We start from the raw sequence: 22,775 nt of genomic DNA, 5'->3' as shown, positions 1-22,775 counted from the left end.
ACATGTTTTATAACATTCCGCAGAAAGCTGCACTCACAGCACAAGAGGAGTGCGTAGGCAAATATGGGGTTTTAAAATTTGAGAAGCAGTGTTTAAGTAGTGCATGTGGTTTTGGGAATTACTGCGTGTGTACATGACTTCGTTGGTTGTCGAGCATGATGGCATAGTGTACGGCCAAGGAGACGAGATCCGCAAAGGCTGATGCATAGCGCGTTTGATTTCTAATCTGTACATTGCAACAGGCGTCCGTATGCTGAGAAACGATCTAGAGGCCCTTGGGTTTGTAGAATGTTTCTGGTATGTGGATGACTTTCTACTTTGCCCTACCGTATTAGAGAACAAATATCAAGCGACTTGATCATACGGTAGGGCAAAGAAAGTAGAAGGTCATTCACATACCGGAAACATGCTTCAAACTTAAGGGCCTCTAGCTCATTTCTCAGTGTACAGTCTCCTTTCGCCATGTACAGATTACAAATCAAAGCCGCTATGCATGAGCCTACGCAGATAACGTCTCGTTGGCCGTACACTATGCCATCATGGTCGACAAGCAACGAAGTGAAGTACACACGCAGTAATTCCAAAAAGCCGCATGCACTAGTTCGACACTGCTTCTCAAATTTTATAACCGCATATTGGTCTATGCACTCCTCCACTGCTATGATTGCGGCTTTCTGCGAAATGTTATGAAGCATGTCTAACATCAATGGATAGGCATTCTACAGGTTCATTTTGCTTGAAAAATGCAAAACTTTCCTCCGATCCTGGCCCCATGAATGGGTCATTGATGGGGATCGCGGATAAGTGTACCTTTAGATACTTGGCTACATGTGTTTGCCATGTGCCCCGGCTCTCGACGATCATTCGGAACGGCGACTCTTTCTTGTGAGCCTTCACGGCAAAGAATGGTCTCAGTGAAAGCTCACTACTTCCTTTCACCTCAATCCCTAGCTTATCAAGACCAATACGTCCACAACTCTTCGCCACCCCCAAGCGTGCCTGGTTGAGGAGCTCCTCACAAACGTCCGTTGCCTTGAAGTGACTGTTGATGGCTTCCAGAGTTTTCGGGTCATAGTCATCCTGGTTCATGACCACGAATATTGCTTTCTTGTCTGATAACAACAGTCTAAGGTTCCTCTGCTTCAAGGAATACACTGTTTTTCTTCGGCGCACCCTCTATTCTTGGGTGATGAGTATTTCAGGATGCGATGCAGTGCTTCAGACACACGAGAGTCCTTCTGGTTAGCTGGCGCCCGGTCCTCGACTGCGTGAACCGTGTTAATCAGCTGCAGAGGCTTCAAGTGCGGCTGTGGTGCGAACTTCGGGCCTTAATCCAGAGTCGCGGTCGCTATGCCTGGTAGCTAGCAGTCTGAAAGCTTGACCCAAACGCATCATTGCCGTTTCCTTTTCTCTTGCGCGGTAGCTTTCCCATGGCTATATTCCATTATTACTCTCCGACTTGATCATCCCCTCCCATCTCATGACTTTGTACTTCCTGAACTTGGCCGAGCAAAGCTGAGAGCAGCAATGGAATGTAGCCCTATCGGAAAGCTACCACGCAGAGAGAAAGGGAAACGGCAATGATGCGTTTGGCTCAACCTTTCATATTTCTAGCTACCAGGCATACAGACCACGACTCTGGATAAAGGCCTCAATTTCGCACCGCAGCCGCACATGAAGTCTCTGCAGCTGATCAGCAATGTCACGCAGTCGCGGACCGGACGCCTGCTAACCAGAAGGACTCTTGTGTGCCTGAAAGACTGCAGTGCATCCCGAGATAGTCAAGACCAAAGAATAAAGGGTGCGTCGAGGGAAAAACAGTCGTTCTTGAAGCAGAGGAATCTTAGACTATTGCTATCCCACAAGACAGCAAGATTCGTGGTCATGAACAAGGGTGACTATGACCGGAAAGCTCTGGAAGCCATCAACAGTAACTTCGAGCCAAGGGACCTCTGTGAGGAACACTTTAACCAGGTACGCTTTGGGGTGGCGATGACTTGTGGACGTATGGGTCTTGATAAGTTTAGTGATGAGGTGAAAGAAGTAGTGAGCTTTCACTGAGACCGTTCTTTGCCGTGAAGATTCACAAGGAAGGGTCGCGTTCCGAATGATCGTCGAGAACCGGAGCACATGGCAAAGGCATGTAGCCAAGTATCTTCAGACAAACCTATCCACGCTCCCCCATCAATGACCCGTTCATGGGGCCAAGATCAGAGAAAATTATTGCATTTTTCAAGCAAAATGAACCTGTAGGATGCCTATCTATCGATGTTAGTGACGTGTTTTATAACATTCTGCGAAAAAGCCAAACTCACAGCAGTGGAGGAGTGCATAAACGAGTATGGGGTTATAAAATTTGAGAAGCAATGTGGAATTAGTGCACGTGGTTTTTTTTTAATTACTGCGTGTGTACATGACTTCGTTGTTTGTCGAGCATGATGGCATAGCGTACGGCCAACGAGACGGGATCTGCATAGGTTCCTGAAAAACGCCTTTGATTTCTAATCTGTACATGGCGAAAGGCGACCATACGCTGATAAATGAGCTAGAGGCACTTGGGTTTGTAGAATGTATCCGGTATGTGGATGACTTTCTACTTTGTTTGCCCTACCGTATATTCAAGTCGCTTGATATTGGTTCTGTATAACGGATATTTATAAAGGTGTTCGCAGGTTTAGAATTAACGCATGAAATGCCGGAAAACTCCACTATCAGGTTCCATGACATTGAAATACACTTGTGCCCGGATGATACATGCTGGATGTAAAGAACTAAATGTGAAAAGCCAATAATGAGATATGACACATGTCAATCTAAGCTTGTAAAAAGGAGTGTAGCATACTCTTCCCTCCGACAGTGCGTTAAGAAATCATGTGATCTCGAAATGGGAAGAAGTGTACATCTGCAAGTGTACAGGCTTGCCGCAAGTGGCTTTCCCGAACATTTGATTGGTGCAATAGTAGAGAAGTTGATGAAAGAGGTAATCGGACCAGAAACTGGGAAAACGAAGGAAAAAGAAAGGGCGAGGCCAGTCGTGGTAACGTACGCAAACAAGGTATCGCACCGACTTAAGAAATTTGCAGCAAAACATGGAATTAAACTTCAGTTGTCAGCAAACTTCTGGAATTGTTCAGCAAACTTCTGGAATTAAATCAGTTGTCAGTCAGCGCTGTGTTTGTGTCCTTCTATCTTCGTCCTCGTCCTACGCGCTGTTATTCCAAAATGTATTACCAACTAGCCGGCACCTCAACGCTTGTTAAAAACATGGAACCCCCTTCTATTTTCACCCCCCCCCACCCGACACTAACATGAATGTGCAGAAAAGTTAACTCCCGGAATAGGAAAAAGAGAGTTAGCACAACATGCGGAATCGACCACCAAAAGAAGATCATAAGCTGTGATAAGTGTGTTGTGTACAGCATCCCTCTGTCATGCGGCAGGAGATACATCGGCAAGACTGAAAGTTGCATAAAAATAACATTGGATGAACATAGCAGGTACTGCGGCAAAAATAACCACCCAAGCAACCTCACCAAGCACGTTATAGCTGTAAAACATGCATCCCAATATTCGAGGAAACAGCTGTAATCGGACATTTCACAGACCGGCGATAAAGAATAATCTTTGAAGCATATGAAATGTCACGGGCCGCTTCCACGGAATGCGTAAGCGATCCGTCGATAGCTCTGACGTGAAGAGAGATCAAGCTGTTAACAGGCAGCGTGATGGAAAGCGGTGCCTCAAGGGTTAGGATTTGATGAATTGCACTTATAAACTTGTTTCTGATACGTGTTTGTACATGTTTTCTTTGTATGTGTTTGTATAAGGATAGAAGTACTTGTAAGAAACAGTTGAAAGTTCGCGCACGTTACAGTCTTGTTTTGTGTTAGTGAATCGTCTTGAGTAAAAGTTCAGCACGCCAGCGTGAGTTGGTTAACACGCTGGACGATGATGAGACAGTGCGGGTTGGTTCAGTGATAAGTTATGATAGATTAAAATCTGCACACATGTGAAGAACGTAACTGCATTTGGTCGAGAAAGGGCTAGGATAAGCAGATGAGTTTGACCACACAATGGATAGGTAGTTGAAATCGCCGACTAAAATTACAGGAACGTCAAGAAAGCGTACAACAATCATATTGATAGCATAATGTAGTTCATCTACAAAAGTACGGCCATACGATGGTGGCTGACAGCAAATTCCCAAAATCAGTTTCTTAAGAGACACACGAAGTTCGACCCATATCATTTCCAAATCGGTCACAATATTCACGCATGACGAAACAAGGTGGTCCGCAACTGCAATCATAACACCTCCGCCACATGGCTGCCCTCTGTCAAATCGGTATATATTAAATCTTTTTTTGCAAATCACATGTTCAGTCATCAACCTTTGACGAAAGCCACTTTTCGGTTATTAACACAATATCAGCGTCAGCTGAATCAGCAACAGAGATAAGTTCATCGCGCTTCAGTAGAACACTTCGTATGTTGGTGTAAAGAACTGAAATGGGATGCGCAGTCACAGATGCCAATCCACTGCCCCTCACACAGTCCTATGTGGCGCTACCTTCTGGCGTCGTAGCCTGACCAGTGGAAGATTTTTTTTTTTATCTGCAGGCCAGGAATCTCGAGATTGCGACAGGCAAGTGTTAAAATTCAAAAATTTCGGGTCTCTGATAAGAGCATTAGACACACTGTCGCTAATGTAGCGAACATCGTCGATAAAAGCATGATCATAGCTCAGTTTGACCTCATAACCCTGTCATCGAAGATGTGAAGAAGCATCCGAAATTCTTTTCCTAATAGCACGAACATTGGGTGAAAAATCTTCAGTTATGTAATAATCAGACCCTTTAGGTTTTGAGACATTTTTCTTGACCAAAGACTTTTCCCGGTCCAGTAGCTTGAGAATAACTAGGTGTGGATGCTCTTTCCGCTTTCGACCAGGTCTGTGGCAACGCTCTACGTTAGGGGGTTTGAGGGGGCTGACACTGCTTGAACGTCGTCTTCGTCAAAAACTACCGAGATTCTTCTCTTTTCCTTATGCGCATATCAGCGCATGGATCGCCTAACGTAAAACTACCCGCCGGCTGAAACGAACCATCCCGGTGCGTACTAGCGTCCAAACCAGGGTTCGTGTAGTACGGCTTTAGGCGTGCAACGTGAACCATTTTGGTGCGTGATGTAGAGGTATGACGTGCGGAATGCAAGGGCGCAATTTCGTATGTCACTGCAGTGACTTGTTAAATACGGTAGGGTCCTGTATAACGGGGCAAATATTTTTCCCAGAAGCCAACGCGGCGAGCTGGGTTTCAAAGCAGCACGAGAAACCCGCAAGAATAATGGATGTTGCGATGACAGAAATCACAGCGATGTTTCTGGGAGTGCTGGGAGGCTGCGAGTCGGTTGCGAGCAACAACGCCGGCAGCATCAGCTCGGGCTATGGCGTCACGAGCGTGAGCTGGCAGTGGTGACAGAAGGAAACAGGCTATCAAATTGAAGCAGAGGTTCACGGCCGTATAGAAGATAGAAGGGGCAGTTGCCAGTAGTGCCGTGACGCGACGGATTGTATGCAAATGTCACAAACGGCAGCATTATGTCCCAGTCGCGGTGATCATCAGAAACGTACATTGACAGCAAGTCATTCAATGTCCGGTTAAGGCTCTCGGTAAGCCCGTTCGTCAGTGGATGGTCGGCAGTTGTCATAGAATGACGAACGTTGCACAACCTTAGGATCTCGTCGACTATACGCGCAAGAAAGCAACGGCCACGGTCGGTGAGCAGTTGGCGGGGAGCTCCATGGACGAGTATAACATCGTTGAGGAGGGAAAGAGTGACATCAGTTGCTGAACAGGTTGGTATTGCTCGTGTGACCGCGTAGCGTGTGGTGTAATCGGTGGCCACCGCAATCCATTTCTTCCCCGGTGCGGACAGTGGAAAAGGCCCTAAAAGATCCAGACCCACTCGAGAAAATGGGTCTATATGGATGTCGATCGTTTGCAGAAGTCCAGCTGGTAAACTAATTGTTTTCCGGCGTTGACAGCGGTCACAAGAAGCCACGTAACACCGGATTGCGCAGTATAGGCCAGGCCTAAAGAACCGACGGCGCACACTGTCGTATGTGCGAGAGACGCCCAGACGACCCGCTGTGGGAACGTCGTGAAGCTGTTCAAGGACGGCTGTGCGTAGGTGCTGAGGGACTACTAGTAGAAGGTCGGGGCCATCAGATCGCATACTGTGCCGGTATAAGCTGCCGTCATGGAGCACAAACAAACGAAGGGAATGGTCATGGCGATCGGCGCTAAGGCGATTGATAATTTTGCGAAGCTGAGGGTCTTGGCGTTGCTCACGGCGAATATTGGAGAAGTCAGAAATAGAGAGCACGCAAGCATCATTGTCACAATCAAGTTGGCTTGGTGGGTCGAATGGATGATGGGACAGGGACCACTGAAATATTGTACTCCTGTAAGCGCAAGGCCAACGCCCAAGGCGGCCAGTAGGGTCTTTGTGTGTAGAAAGCCAACACAATGCGCGGTGGTCAGTGACTACTGTGAATGGCCACCCATACAAGTAAGAGCGGAACTTCGTAATGGCCCAAACTGGGGCTAAGCACTCACGTTCAGTCAAGGAATAATACTGTTCGGCCGCAGAAAGGAGTCGAGTCGGCTGCCATAGTCGATGACGCGAGGGGAAACGAGCTGATGTGTTGCGAGAACGGCACCAATTCTATCCCCACTTGCGTCAGTGCTTACTTCTGTGGGCGCTGACGGATTGAAGTGAGCCAGCACCGGCGGACCGGTTAGGCGGAGAATAATAGCGGCGAAGGCGGCCGATAGTTCGTGGCCCCACGAAAAGGCGACCTCTTTTTTCAGAAGCTGCGTAAGTGGGCGGGCAATTTCCGCGAAGTTTGGTGCAAATCGCAGGAAATATGAGAAAAGTCCGAGGAAGCTATGCACGTCGCTGCGAGATTTCGGGATAGGAAAACCACTTACATCGAGAATTTCGCGAATTTTGTCGGGGTCCGGCTGGATGCCATGGGTGTTGACTAAATATCCTAGGACATCGGTTCCCTGCCACCTAAGCTACACTCCTTGGAGTTCAACTGAAGGCGAGCTCTTCGGAAGACGCCAAGAATAACCAAAACACGATGGAGGTGGCCCTCAAATGTTGATGAAAATACGATGACCTCATCGAGGTAGCACAGACATGTGTTCCATTTGAACCCGCGTAGTAACGAGTTCATCAAGCGCTCGAAGGTCGCAGGGGAATTACATAAGCCGAAAGTCATCACCTTGAATTGATAGAGGCAATCCGGGGTGACAAAAGCACTTTTCGCGATCTCTTTCGTCAACAGAGATCTGCCAATATACAGAACTGAGGTTAATAGAGAAGTTTCTGGTACCATGCAGGCAGTCGAGGGCGTCTTTGATCCTTGCAGGAGGGTACATGTCTTTCTTTGTTATCTTATTTAGGTGTCGATAATCTGCGCATAACTTTCAGCTGTTGTCTTTGTTTTGATGAGTACTACCGGAGACGCCCAGGGGCTGCTCGACGCCTCAATAATGTTGCTGGCCAACATTTTCTCCACTTATTCTTGAATGATCCAGCGTTCGGAAACAGCAACTCTGTAAGGCCGTAGATGAATAGGGCGGGCATCTCAGTATCGATGCGATGTGTAACGACAGACGTTTGGCCCAGGGATCCGTGACCGAAATAAAAAATGTCGCTGTATGACCGTAAAAGGCCGGCACAGGCTCTGCCCTATTCGGGACGCAGGCCAGAGGCAACCATAGCTGAGATGCGGTCCTCCGGGCTTTGTGACGGGACTGGTTAGGCAGGTACCTCGGCGTCATGGTCAGACAGTACTGCTGATATAGTAAAGCTGGACAAAGGTGAGAGCTCGGCAAGAAAACCTCTCTCCGGGAGAACTTGCGAAGACATGCTAAAGTTGAGTACGGGAATGTAGGTGTGGTTATTCGCGACGTGCACAATGTTATAAGGTAGGACGATATTGCGCTGTAGAGCGACGTCGGTGATGGGGTTTACAACGTAGTCGCCGTCAGGAAGGGAAGGAAAAGGTTACATGGGCACGTATACTGCCGCCTCGGGAGGTAGGCGAGTAAATGTACTAGAGCGGAGGCGAGGCTGGGAATGGTCAGCACTAGGATCGTGAACACAATGGACCAGGGCTAGGCGCAGACGTCCGGAGGAACAGTCAATAAAAGCGGAATGGGCTGATAAAAAGTATAGGCCTAAAATGAAGGCTTGAGGACAAGTAGTAAGGACGGCGAAGAGCACAGGGACGTGGTGGCCGGCGATGCTAGCGCGCGAGGTGCCCATTCCGATGATGGTAGCGGTGTTGCCATCAGCAACACGAACTGCAGAGGTGTTAGCGGACGCAAGAACTTTTTGAGGCGTTGGCGGAACGAAGAGCTAAGGACTGAAATATGGGCTCCAGTGTCAATGAGAGCGGGAACAGGGACTCTATCTACGAGGGCATTGATCAAATTGCTGCGTGGTGCGATGGTCGAAACACAATTGGCTGTCCGGGTTGGTAACACAGCGCCACGTCCGGGCGCTGCGTTCCCTAGTTTCCCGAGTAGGGGCCTTGGTACGTTGGGGACAAGCTGCGGCGAGGAGTAGGTGATCGGGTACGGTAGGCTCGAGGCGATGGCGAACGGCTAGGACAAGAAGACAAGGCTTTCACACAACAGGCCTTTCCTGCAGGCACCAGCAGCCCACACTGCTTGAACGTCGTCGTCGTCTTCACGAAAAACTACCGAGATTCTTCTTTTTCCTTCTTATGCGCATATGAGCGCATGGATCGCCTAACGTAACAATATTGTTGCGACTGGATCGGTTATCATGGTCCTCATTCTTTTCAACCAACCGAGCCACAGTTCTAGTTAGTGTTTTAATTTCGGAACGCGCTAACTGTTAAGCTAGATGGTGACGCTTCAATTGCAGCCACGCGGGTTTCAAGCATATCAAAACGTGAGTTAACGAATGCTTGGAATGGCTTAATATTGCCACGGTCCTCAGCCATATGCTTGTGTCGTTCAACAACTTCGGCATGCATGGTCACAATGTTATCAGTTTCAGTTGGACACGTTACAGCAGCCGATTGTTGAGCGGTCTTTGCAGAGCACGTGGACAGTACAGAAGTGCTGTAATTAGGCTGATTACATTTTGATAAGTTTCCGGGCTTCGTTGGGGGGTCAGATTAAGGAGGTCCTGGATTGAGCTCCACGTCTCCACTCAACAATAGGTGGCTGATATAATACATGGCGTTCCAACACAAACCAACTGCGTCTTGTGGGCAAAGAAACAGCAGCAATGATCGATTGTCTGATTTTAGGCACCGAGTATTCTCAAGGTAACATACCTGCACAATGAAGGGACAGTGCTTTAGCATTGTGTCACAGCCGCTGTTGCTTTGTCCACTGAAGAACGAGATCTCGTATGGCGCTTTTAAGCTCTTGGCTGGTGACGTCGCGCTGCTCCCGAAGTCGACGGTGCGCTCACAAGCACCAAAGTTCCATGGAACACTCAGGAGCCGAGCCGTTGATCCACCCGGCAAGCCGTAGCTATGGCACACAGGGGCGATGCACTGGCGAAGGTTTCAGCATGCTGCTCGTAAGTCGATGACCCGTCTGCGAAGCATGCGCAGATGACGCCACTTGGAGTATTGTTCCATGAAACCAGCTTGTCGATGCATCCAAGGATCTGCACAGGAAGAGACACCACTTTAGCACTGAGTCACAGCCGCTATTGCTTTGACGTTATTATTGAAAAACCTGGACACTGATCTGTTTTAGCGCATGAGGGCCGTGAGTTCCATATAGTTATAGCTGAAAACAGAAGGTTTTGCTTGTCATAGATAGTGTTAATTATGGGCAGTAGCAAATTGCCGCAAAATTGAACAAAGATGAAAAAAGAGCAGTAATTACAATATCACCATTAGCAGAACTGTTGTGGCGAAGCAGACTCAGCAAAGAAAGGATAATAAGATTCCGGTATAGGGGGAGGGGGGGGGGGGGAGAGGACCGAGGAAAGCTAAATATTCGAACTGCACTATTTTGTAAATGATGAATGCTTGATATATTAATGAGATATGCAGTTCCCCAAGTTGATATGCAGTATGTTAATTGATTGTGAATATGTTAAAAAAAGTGCCCGGGGGATATGTTGCTGAAAGTAATGATGTGTTCTAAGAAGCACCCCAATACAAAAAGCCCATTCTGACAATGATTCCGACTGCATACTAAATCTCAGATGTTTGTCTCGTGGGACACTAAGAAATGCAGTGCATTCAGAAAGTGGTATAATTTGGTTATCCAAATAAAGTAGAGCAATATTAATCGCCTGTTTATGATTGCGAATTAAACATCGTAAAATTTCTTTTTCTTTAAAGGATTGATTTCAATCTAGTTACCTGAAACCAGTCAGCTGTAAGTTTTAGTTCAGCTTCAAAGTTTTGATTAGATCATTTATATTTCTGTCACTAGTATATAATGTAGTGTCATCAGCGCATAAAATGCAGTTAGATTTGGTGAAATAACCAGAAAAATTCTTGATGCATGCTAAAAAATACAGTCGTCCTAAAATTGAACCCTGAGGCGTACATTGGTTAATGGATGCTGGGTGCAATAAAATGTCGGCCAAGTTTATTATTTCGAAATGATCAGTAAGGCAACTGCGTATAAATGTTAAAGTTCGGCCAAAGGTTCCCAGAGACTCCAGTTAGGAAAAAAGAACGGTGTTGTTAATTGGCAAGTCCCCTGGAAGTCATCCACACCGAAATGTTTAGAATGCATTATCATTTAAGCTCACACATAGCTGAACATTCTACAACCAGCGCACAAGCAAAAACTGGTTCGCACGAAGAGAAAAAAAAGAAGGAAAGTAAAAGGAAGAAACGGAGAAATTACAAAAGACGCTCATAGGAGGAGGGCACAAATTGTATATGAAAGGAAAAAAAATAGTACCGACAAAAATAAAGCAAAGAAAGACGGGAAAAAAGAAACTGGAGGGAAAGGTGAATATACAAAAGGAAACGAAATTATAAGAGAAAGCGCGGAGAAACTAACGATTAACAGAAAAAGAACAAAGCGAAATAAAACTGAAACGAAAGCCACACTGGAATGAAGTGAATGGAACAAAATTAAGAAACGGCGAGTCTCTGAAATTTCATCTACATGCGGAAGTCGTTTCCTCGACATATCCAGCGTTCTTTAATCTTTTTCAACGTTGACATCTTTGCTTTCCGGGTAAACATATCCCCAATGACTACCTTTTTGAGAGGTGGGAGTAGCGCTACAAATAAACGCAGAAAACCTCATTTAATAAATAATAGACGGCTAGATGGGCCGATGCGATGAACAATCATAAGCAGGGTGAGCTTTCGGGAGAAAGCTTTTGCATTTTATGTTGTTTTTGTTTGATGGCGTTACATTCAGGCATTGCTTTATGGTAATTCGTCTGGATGTCTTTATGGTGCGCTAAGGCCTTTTTTTTTGCTGTGGCTGTTTGATATTTGGAGCATTTAACCTTCGTTTTATTTTGACTGTATTTATGGCTGACTAACCATTGTTATGCTTTAATATTGTGTGCACGTTTCGCTTTCTTTGGTGCGCCGCGTCCGATCAGCAGGTGACGCGCGTTCAGTTTCAGCCAATCCAGTCTATACAAAGTCTATACAATCTATACAATCCAATCTATACAACTTGAGTGCCCTGGTGACGCAAGGGCAGTAGTTGGGAAAAATCAAGCCCTGCCTTTGGAACGACGCAGCTTGTCAGTGTGTCCGCGCAGTGGGATTTCTCTTTTCGCGCATGGGGAGTCAATCATACTAAACAGGAACCCGGCCCCGCGGGCTGCACGCGTGAGAAGCGCTATTGTACCCAAACGGGTAGCAAACTGATGCAGAGTGGCCGTCAACATGAAGCACCGCATCGTTGTAAATCTTCTCGCGCGTCGCTTAGCATTGATTCGCGGACCAGTTAAATGCAATGGCGTTCCACAGGTGCATGATCACGCGGAAGCATTTTCCCGCTAAGTGTGATTGACAGTGTACGCTTTCCTATTCAGCGTTTTATTTTTTTTACCCCGGAAATGACCATTACCCTAGACTGTGCATGTTGCCATAAACTAATGCGCATAAATGGACAGGGTTATGTGCATCGGTGTATTATCATCTACCTGTCTCGTGGGATGATACACACTTATCTTTTCACGCAGTATTATCGGCATGGTTTAACTGCATGATAATGAAGCAAAAGCGATATACTGCATCTGAATCTGAACGCCGGCGGTGGCTAGCTTCGGCTACGTCAGTCACCAAGAATGTTCGAATGCATGTTTATCGACGAATCACCGATATTTAAAGGTGTTGAGTGCAACTCTAGTTAATATCTGAATTCTCTGTGGCCTGGGGCTTACCAAACCACACAAAAGTATTTGTAAACCAAACGATACAATTTTTCGGCATCCGCTTTTTTCCTCCGGTCACTGAGCTCGATACTCGTGTCTATTGAAATAGTGTACACGAAATCTATGGGCATAATAACGCAAATGTCTTACTAGCCCCATAATGCGAAATCCGTCTGCCATTGCTGTAGTTGTAATAGATGCAGTTGGGATTGTCAACAGGCGACGGGGTTCATAACGATGGCGTACGGCATCACTAATGGACCTCCATGTGGTGGAAGATTTCACAACTTCTATATCAAACATGTGTTTCATTTGCAGTATTCCGGGTGGTGCCATTCTATTTCTTTTACCCTTCAGAACGCCGTCGCAAGCCTAGTTTGCGATTGAAATCAAAATGATGACATATGCCATACCGTCTTTATCAAAAGTAACAATACATGCGCGAACGGCCGGCGCGAGCAAGAGCGCGGTCGTGAGGTGGCATTGCGTTTGCGGGAGCCTGCTGGCGAGTGCACATTCAACAGCGGCTACGCACGGAAAGGCTGAACGGGTTTATGAGACTCGAGGAACGTTACAGCTGAAGAGAAAGAATGGCAACGAAATATTCGCAGTTGATTGGCACAGAATAGGAGCGGAAAATGGCATTGCCCCTCGTAACCGCCGATGACCTCTCACATCCACGTATTAGCGGCATTTGAATGCAAGAACTAAAACGTTTAAGAACGCCGTCGTAAACAATGGAATCGACAGATTTGCGATGTGGCTCCAGCACTTTCTAAGCGGCGCCCGCGCATCCGTCATGATCCATGTCCAGTCTCAGAATATCAAAAATTAGTCTTAGCTACTGGCTTTTCTGTCCACCTTTTTGAACAGCCGTTTTAAACCCCGCTACCATCAGGTCAGCAAGCCTGCTAAGTTCTTAAAGTGTTAACTTGAGTTGTGTGGAGCGCGGAAAGCAGCGCAGAGAGAGAGACATCTTTCGCGTTCGCAAGAGCCTTTTGCGCACCAGCGCATGAAAATATAACCAAGTGTAACCCAGTTACAGACACGCACACAACCAATTTAGTGGAAGGCATACATAGTCTGTTAAATTTTCATGCGCTAGCGCGCGAAAGGGCTCCTGCATAACGCGAAAGATTTCTGAGAAAGAGAGACAGAAACAGAAGAACGGAGTATAGCTGGGAGGTTAACTTGTCAATGCCCAGGGGGGCCAATTTGCACATACAGACGGGGATCAAATGAGAAAAGGGAAAGAAAGCGAAAGATGACTGGAAATCGTGGTATGAAGCTATGGTGACGCCGCGTGCACATGTTCATTAGTGTCGTAACGGTAAAATGCAAAGCAATAAAGAAAGATTCTTTTTTGGCTGGATTAAAAAACAGTCAAGGAAAAAGTCAGTTAACAACATCATATGATTACAGCGTAGTGTCATAACGTGCTCTTGAGTAATTATTTTTATTTTCCGAATAATAAGCAAATGGTGAGCCTGTATGCACACATCTGCAAAACCTTACGTGAAATACATCATAAGTGACAAGCAAACATGTTCCATATACATGGCGCGTACATTACCTTATTAAAAAAGAAGCTGCCAGTAAATTTGCTTGCTTCTTCCATAGTGGGAAGACTCCATTTCGTTGACATTGAAGTGTATGCATAGTGCTAGACAAATATGGCAGTGTTGGAGCTGAAGTTTAAGGCAGTACTTGGCGATCTATCGATGCCTGTCAGGGTTAGTAATGTTAACAATTTCACTTGGTAACGCATTCCACATTTCGATAGCCTTAGGAAAAAACGAGTATTTAAACGTGTTGCAACGCGCCAAGAATGGTCTTATGCAATAGTTATGGTTACCTCGGGTGGATCGACGCTGGAGTGTTAACAGGTAGTCTTCCTTATGTATGTTTAATCTATGATGATAAATGTTGTAAAGGAACTTCATTACAGTCGTTTTCCGGCGACAAAACAAGATCTGTATTTGTGCAGTGATGCGCATGGCTGTTACGCTTTCATGACATGAGTATTTCGAATATATGAATCGTAGAGCTTTCGACTGAATTGTTTCTAACTTTTCGATCAGGTACGCTTGATGGGGATCCCAGATTATGTTTGCATACTCAAGGATAGGTCGTACTAATGTTTTATAGGCTGTTAACTTCACGTGCGGTGGAGCCATTGCTAGTCTGCGGCGAAGAAAACCAAGCTGCTTGAATGCGTTGCTACATATGTTCTCGATGTGTGCATGCCATTTAAGGTCTTGGGTTAGTGTGATCCCCAGGTATTTTGCTTTGGCTACGTGTGGTATCGGGGAGCCAAATAATGTGTAGTTGTAAGACAAAGGAATTTTTTTCTTGTTATGTTTAAATGCGCCGTTTTCGATATGTTAATTTGCATGTCCCATGCTGCACACCAGTCAGAAATGTTTTTTAAAGAAGACTGAAGTTTCATTTGGTCACCAGAGCTTTTCACGGCTGTATAAATCACGCAGTCATCTGCAGAAAGTCTCATTGTCACTCCATGTTCGGCACACAAATAGATATCATTTACATATATGAGAAACAGCAGGGGCCCAAGAACGGAGCCCTGCGGGACCCCCGAAGGACTTCAAGGTAATCTGAGTCGAAACCATTTATTGACATGAACTGTTTACGGTTGGAAAGATAGGCTTCTATCCATGCTACTATTTTCAGATCAATACCTATCGTTTCTAGTTTTAAAATCAATTTTTTATGGTGAACACGATCGAAAGCTTTAGCGAAATTTATGAGGATTGTATCAGCCTGTAGTCGAGAAATAATTATTGATGCCAGGTCAGTGTGATTTCAAACAGTTGAGTAGCTGTTGACAATTTATTTCGAAAGCCATGTAGTCTGGGGAATAGAAGGTTGTTCTCTTCTAAGTATGTTATGATAGCATTATGAATTATATGCTCCATTACCTTGCAACAAGAACTGATTAATGATATAGGTTGGTATGCGTTCCCCAGCAATTTGCTGCCGCCCTTGTGAATAGGGTTCACCTTTGAATGGAGCCAATCTTGTGGAACAGTACCTGTTTTAAGTGACTCGGTACATTTTGCGCACAGAAAAGGAGCAGTCTACTCAGCATAGCGTCTGATGAATACGTTTGAGATGCCATCAGGACCAGGACACTTTTTCGTATCTATTTGCAAGAGTAAGTTAATTACGCCTGTTTGTGTTATCACCACTTCGGGCATGTGGCTAGTGTGCTGGGCAGGGGTTGCATTCACCGGTGTTGCACGTGTGAAGACAGATTGGAAGTATGAATTTAAATAGTTTGCAATCGCTCACTGATATTTATGATACATCCGTCAACTTATATTTTTGAGATCGCGTCATCAGATTTTGAAGAATAGCGCCAACATTTCTGTGGTTGTGTAGACATAAAGTTCGACATTGTGCTTGAAAAAAAACCTTACTCTCGCCTCTTTAATTTTTTTCATGAACAGCGGGGGGGGGGGAGTTCACATATTTCCGCAAGTGATTTTTTACTTCTACGAATTCTCACGAGTTTTCGCTTTAGGTGAATAATATTGCGGGTAATATATGGCGTTTTACGTTGTCTTCTTTTCGTCTTGGATGGAATGAATTTTTCTTCCCAGTATATTATCGTTTCCTTGAGCTTTAGCCGTAATTAAACAACTGACCGGTTTTCCAAAATATAAATATCCGACTTTAAATCTATAAAGTCGATGATGCTCACGTCATAAGCCCGACTATAACCTTTCGTTACAATACGTGTCTGCTCAAGGTGGACTGCGGTGCTCTGCTGTCCCATCTGTGGAAATGTTAATGCCAGTAACTTATGGTCTGATATACTTTCCGCAATGACAAGTTCCGGGGTTCACATGCTAGATACAATAACAAGATTGAGCACTGAGGTAGTATAGCCCCGAATGCGTGTCGGCAATAGTAACCAGCTGCTGTAAACAAAAAACTGAACATTATGTTTAAAAGCAGTTCGCAATTGGTCACTTCCTTTCTTCCAGGAGTTAAGGTGGTCCAATCAATTCCGGGTAAATTGAAATCTCCAGATAATATGATTTTAGTCCGTTCTTTCATTTTAGAATTCAAATAGTCATGCTCTTTCAAAAGATAGTCATCTGTCGCGTTCGGGCACCTAAAAATACCACCGATTACTGCTTATCATTACCCGTTGTTATCATGCACCAAACACTTTAATGGCCGTCCATGCCTTCCTCTTCCTTGAAGTAGAGGTTCTGATTAATGGCAATAGCAACCCCACCACCACGGCTGTTCCGATCAGAAGAAGTGTGTAAGACTCAGGGACGATTTCCGAGTCATGTATGGAAGAGTGCAACCACGTTTCTGTAATTATTAGTACGTCTGAACTGTAAAGCAGGAATAATTCTTATAATTTATCATCCTTATTAACAATGCTCCTAGCATTGAAACTCAGAATGATTAATGGTATATTGTGAAAACGTCATCCAGCGGGAGCACCATGAGATTTCGAAAATGTGTTTTTCGTTTGCTTCACTGGTACCCTTTTATCCTCTGTGGGATCCCATGCGTACATATTATTGTTTATTTTGAGCTTGTCAAAAACTAAACTTACTTTATCCCCATTGTCACGATTCAATTTAAATACTGCCATAATTTTTTGCGTATTTCGCGCACAGGAACCGAGAAATTCTCAGATATTGATATTCCACTGTTCTTTAGCTTATGGCAACTTTGAAAAACCTTGACCTTTTCAGTGAAATCATAAAAGCGCAAGATGACAGGGCGTTCATTGCCAGCATCTTTCCTGCCAACACGATGGATGCGTTTTATGGATCTGACCTGGACTTCCAATTTGCTTCTCAAGAGATTGTTTTCTACTTTTTTTTGAAGCTCGGAGGCACTCTCGTTATTTTCCTCTTTCAATCCATAGGTCACAATATTATTTCTACGGCTCCTATTTTCCAGGGCACCCAGTCTTTTAGTGATTTGGAACAATTCCTTATGCATCACCACTACAGATTCCTCACATTTCTGCACTTTTTCATTACATAGCTTTAGCGACGCTAATGTGTCTTCTATTTCAGTGAGCCTGAACTGAACACCCTCAAGTTCACCTTGCAAAGCAGTTTGGGTAGCCTTAATTTCCGTGACAGTGCTCAGAATTTGATCCAGTTTCTGTTCATCAGGCACAGGGTTCTCCTCCACATCGCCACTTAGCTTCAACAGCATGCAAAGCACTCGCGATTACTCATGGCAGCAACAAAAAATACACTGGGGGATCGGCAGCACGACAAGGCAGGCACAATCGCTTCTAAGGCAACTTGTGAATGACCATTTGTCACTAACCTGTGCAAAGAACAGTACGAAGTTCAGCATCATGCGTCTAACGGTGCCGCCGAGCCCGCTGAAGAGATCTGCTGTCCGTCCAGTCTTTTTAGGCCGTTCCCACGAAGTCTCGGATGTTGCCGCTGCGCCAAACGATGTGTCCAAACGAGGTAACGGTGATAGTCCTTCCATGCGGTTTCCATCTGATTGCACCGATATAAGCGACCCAAACACACCCGTATGCAAACTTGGTTGCCGATGTCGCGTCACCGACGTCACAAAAGACAGATGGCCCGGGGACACATGGAAGTCGCCACAGCCCGATCCACTGCATTCCAGTAGCGCCTGTGCAAAGAAAAGTACGAAGTTCAGCATCGTGCGTCTAACGGTGCCGCCGAGCCTGTCACAGCACCATATGACTCCTCGGGTGGTCGCACTTACGAACTGTCCAGACAGATAATTCGAAAGCGTCGCAGTGCTCTCTGAAATGCCTCATCTCGCGCAGATAAGCCGCTTGAGTTAGCAGACCGCCATTGCTTCGCTTGGCAACCTCACGGATCAATGATTTCTCTGCGAGAGCAAAGCGTTTGCGACGGGAAGACAGATAGTGCCCTCGTGCGGCTGTAAATTTGCGCTTCCATTTTAATCCTTCAAAAGGTTGCGCGGCTGAAAACTACTCTTATAGCGTCGTTTCAGTACTTTCTGTAATTACAGCAAGATGTCTCAGCTTACATCACCACCGAGAGTAATTTTGTACCAAACAGCGGTGAGTTGACAGCCTCCTGTACTCCACATCAAATTCGCGGCTTTATGCACTCGCCTAACGTGGCGCCCAACTTCTGCCATTTTCGTCAATGACAGGACATTGTTTATGTCATGAAACTTCATTTTGTCATAACAGTCTGATGTGTATGCATGACGTATTTACCGCTGCACAACGTGAACCAGTCAGATTACAGGAATAGTACCTTTTATCTCATCCGTAATACAAGCATAAGTGTTTTCCTCCCAATCATCTATACAGTTTTTTTTTTCCGTCCGCAGTTACTGATATCTACTATTCAGTCGGCGTGAATAGCTCTGCTAAAGATGTGTCTGCAACTTAACGTCATTTTGACGGCACTGCAAGAAGCCATTTCGACAGCTCAAAATTTTGCGCCACAAGATTGAAACACATGACCATTCTGAGAACCAATCAAACAAAACGGCGCCGAACAGCGGCCATGCGCTGAAAAGATCCCGAAACAGGTGACAAGCTTCTGGGCAGCACGAACAAACGATCCTTACTCGGGGGTCGCACGCTTCCCTGAGTACTGAAATTTAAGAAATTGAAGACGCGATATCCAAGCATCTTACAGATACTTAGATAAATTGTGCCATTGTTTATCACGCGATATCGTATGCAGGAACACGAAAAGTACTCTGACTGCTCAAGGAATCTACTCAAAATGACCGCCGACTAAGGAGCTGTACTGACGCTGCGATCAACAATACAATTCAACACTCATATGCACAAAGACGGGATGGGGTTGAGTACTATTTGCAGGCATTTCGATTTTCATCTTAAGCAAGAGCTATAAATTGATCGCGTTTTCGCTTACAGTGACTAGAGTCAGCGTCAAATGCAAAATGACCAAAATGAACTGCGCACAGCACGTCACCCGTTTCGGATGACTAGATCATAAGTGGTGAAAACTGAGATATAGTGCAGTTGAATTTTTTATTTGAAAGGCGCGATAAAATATTTCTAAGTAACAAACAACCCGTTTGGATTTTTGTTCAGGAGGGAATAATTCTGCGTTTTCGTGCTCGCGTTGCTGCCATCCTGTTCGTGTTTTTTTTTTTTTATTCGGCATTTTTATCTTTTTTATTCGCGAGTGGCGCCCCCCTGTATTAGTTTCACCAGACTCACTGCGGTTCCAGGCGCGAGGCTCAGACCATTTTATAATCACCCACAGGTCGGCGGACGCACACATGTACCGACTCTCTCGGGCTCATTCACGCTCAGATCATGATCTGAGTCTTGATTAAGTCCGGACTCAAATTCAGATCGCATTGGCCCTAAATGGTAAGCTTTCGACGATGTGTATAACTAACAGAAATCGAGTAGCAGTCACCGCATCCCATCAATAGAGACAGAGTACACTAACTCCCAGAAGGGATCTTTCGTTTCCCGCAATCTTCATTAACGTACGCAGTTATCTTCAGAGGAGATTAGGCTCGTTTCTAACATCATCGCATCAACACAAGGCAACTTGCTTATTCTAACAGAAAACTGGCTACAAAATGACGTTAGTGATATCAAAGTTCTGGCGCAACTTGTCTGATATCAAAGTTCACCCAAGTGACCGTGAATTATCAAAGAGCGGTGGTGTTCTCATAGCAGATCGTCAGCAAATTTTATGTTTTGTTGTAAACGTCTAATTTAAGATCGGAATAATTTAGTTACTGTGTCGCTCATAACCAATTCAAGTGTTAGCATTTGCATTGAACTCCTGTAATGGCCGATTACAATGAATATAGGGCTATTCTTCGCAACGACCTGGCGTTGGCGCGTCGTGCGTTAAAAATGTTGAGCGAGGACGAAGGCCGAACAGGTTGGACCAGAGAAGAATGATTGAGTCACGTTATGCTACCGACTGCCTACGGTCTCGCGAGCTTGTTCTGCGGAGGCCGCAGAGTGCCTGGGGCAGAGCATTGCCACGTTCTGCAGAATCGCCGATGCAGAGGAAAGCCATGAGCTAGTGGATCACAAGCCCAGCGCAGGCATCAACTTGGCCGAGTTGCAAGGCTCTTCCGCATGCCTGCCAACTCTGCTGACGTCCGCGGGAGACTCCTGATTTTTGACCGAACTTTCTGGTTGTACGACCACAGTCCTATATCTCCCGATAAGTCTCCTCTGCCCGCGCAAGTACGGTTCACATGGTTTAAGCAAAGCTGAGTTTTGGTACAGTTGGCAGGCCATGATTTACAGGGAGGTTTAGCGCCAGCAGACGAGCGACCGTCCTGTGTCACTCTCTTATCCTTGTCTCCTCGCTCTAAGCCCCCTGTAAATCGTGGTTTACATAAAACCGGCACCACGAAATCAGCAGCTGCGTCGTAATCATCAGCATCAATGTCTTTGGCCTTTCCAAGGATAAAATCAGGCAGAATGAGTAGGGGAATCTCAACGGACCACAGATCACAGAGCTGACGAGTGCCTGAACGGCACGAGCCCAGTATGCGAGTTCCATTTCGGGCCACCCACCTTATGTGCTCGATGTTTAGGTGCACATCGTACAAGAAAAAAATGAAGTAATGAGGTTAACAAAGAGGAGAGGATAACAAAATACTGTGAACGGGAAGGCCTCCTTTATCCGTTCAATCAGTTGTATGGCTTTATCAATATGATCGAGGATGTCACCACGAACTGAATGGACGCTTCTGTCAGGGCAAGCTACACTCTGACAGCATAACGGATATGCTAGTTGGCAGCTGTTCAGAGCAGACTTTCCCTAGAAATCGTTTGTCGTGGTCACCGCTCCGATTCTCACAGCTGAAATAATGACGTTTTATGGCGTCACTCGTCATTTAGACGTGAAGGGACTTTGACTTAACAGTGAGCGACAGAGGCCCGGCTAGCTCTGTCCGTAGAGCATGAGACTTAACCTCAGGGTCATGGGTTCAGGCCCCACATTGGGCGCCAGATGAAGGCCTCGCCTTCAAAAAACCGGTCCGCGAGCCATGGTCTCGACTGAAGAGTGACAAATCCAGTCTCTTAATAACCCCGCTTTATTCCGGATAAACTAAAATGCATTAAAAAGAAAGGAAACAACATCAGGCGCTACTGCGCTGAGAACATGCTGTTCATGCGCGCGACAATAGAACAGCGAAGAGAAGCGGGAAACATGTCAGGGCTTTACCGCGGCGAGACAAAACACACTGCGAAGCGAATAGGGCGAGCAATAAGGCCAAAGCGCTCACGGCGGAACAAGAAGCATTGCTCCTCGCGTTACAGCAACTCACGCGAATACGCCCAGGCTGTTTCTGCAGGCACTCCTTCCACCTTCGTGACGCCGGTCTGCTTTCCGTAGTCCCTGCACACCCCGCTGGCCCATGTCGCTCGCTGCTTGCCCCGCCGGGGCGAAAAAAGGCCTCGCGCCTTGCTTCGACGCGCGTATCTGCCCGCGTCTTTCACCGCTAACATCCCGCCCCCAAGATTATCTGCTCACTCATGCGCACTCGCGCTGCTCGCGCAAACACAACACAAATAGGAAAACGCGCGCGCGGTTTAAAACACCTAAAGAGGCTGCGGAGCCCCAAAACGGCTAATCTAAGACCGGAATAATTAAGTTACTGTGTCATTCATAACCAATAGCACTGTTACTGGGAGTCTGCTACAGGCGACCCCATTCGACCCATGACTTTTCTAACGAGCAAAATAACAACCTAATCTAACTCACAGCAAGCTACCCCAAGTGCCTCTATCCTCATTTTCGGGGATTTTACCTTCCCAAACATAGAATTGCGTAATCTTCCACCTGCCTCAATAGTAGGTTCCGCAAAAGGCAACTTTATTGCAATACATTTCAACGGTAATTTATCACAATTGCTTTCAGAACCAACGCGCACCTTATCGCAATCTAAAATCATTCTTGACTTTATTTTGGCTAGTAAACCCGATGCCGTCTCATTCATTACTTACCTTCAGAGAATTATAGACCAAAATGTCATTCCAGCCGCCTTCTTTTTTCTTGTAATGCCAAATATGACCTTGAAGAAGACTGTAACACTTTAAGAAAATAGTCATTAAGGGGCGATAAATCAAGAACTTAAGACCTACTTTCCTGCATAACAAGCTACATATGACATTCAATCGACACATGATAACTGGGCAATCTTTAAAAATAAATAAATGATTCACCTGATAAACATATACCAACCGTCAACATTCGTACAAGTAACCAAAAACCATGCTTTACTGATTCTTTAAAAAAAAATCGAAAAATAAGCGCCTCTATTGGGAAGATAGCGGCAACACAATTTGA

At 45.6% G+C, this 22,775-nt stretch overlaps 1 protein-coding gene across 1 annotated transcript; it reads right to left on the bottom strand.

The window, feature by feature from the left end:
• Positions 1 to 7,787: 7,787 nt before the first annotated feature.
• On the bottom strand, positions 7,788 to 22,050 carry LOC146172621 (uncharacterized). The gene is made up of 3 exons (XM_084585726.1): positions 21,754 to 22,050; positions 17,770 to 18,093; positions 7,788 to 9,729 (listed from the first exon to the last, which is right to left on the bottom strand). The coding sequence occupies exons 2-3, from the start codon at positions 17,938 to 17,940 to the stop codon at positions 9,553 to 9,555; spliced, it is 348 nt and encodes a 115-aa protein (XP_084441852.1). The 5' UTR covers positions 17,941 to 18,093; positions 21,754 to 22,050; the 3' UTR covers positions 7,788 to 9,552.
• Between the last annotated feature and the right edge of the window lie 725 nt (positions 22,051 to 22,775).

This window comes from Amblyomma maculatum, unplaced genomic scaffold, assembly GCF_055883805.1.
Source record: "Amblyomma maculatum isolate TAMU_Amacu unplaced genomic scaffold, ASM5588380v1 scaffold_12, whole genome shotgun sequence".
In the NCBI taxonomy this organism is placed as follows: Eukaryota; Metazoa; Arthropoda; class Arachnida; order Ixodida; family Ixodidae; genus Amblyomma; species Amblyomma maculatum.
Note: the sequence above shows the minus strand (reverse complement) of the source record. Positions and strands in the feature narration are given on the sequence as shown.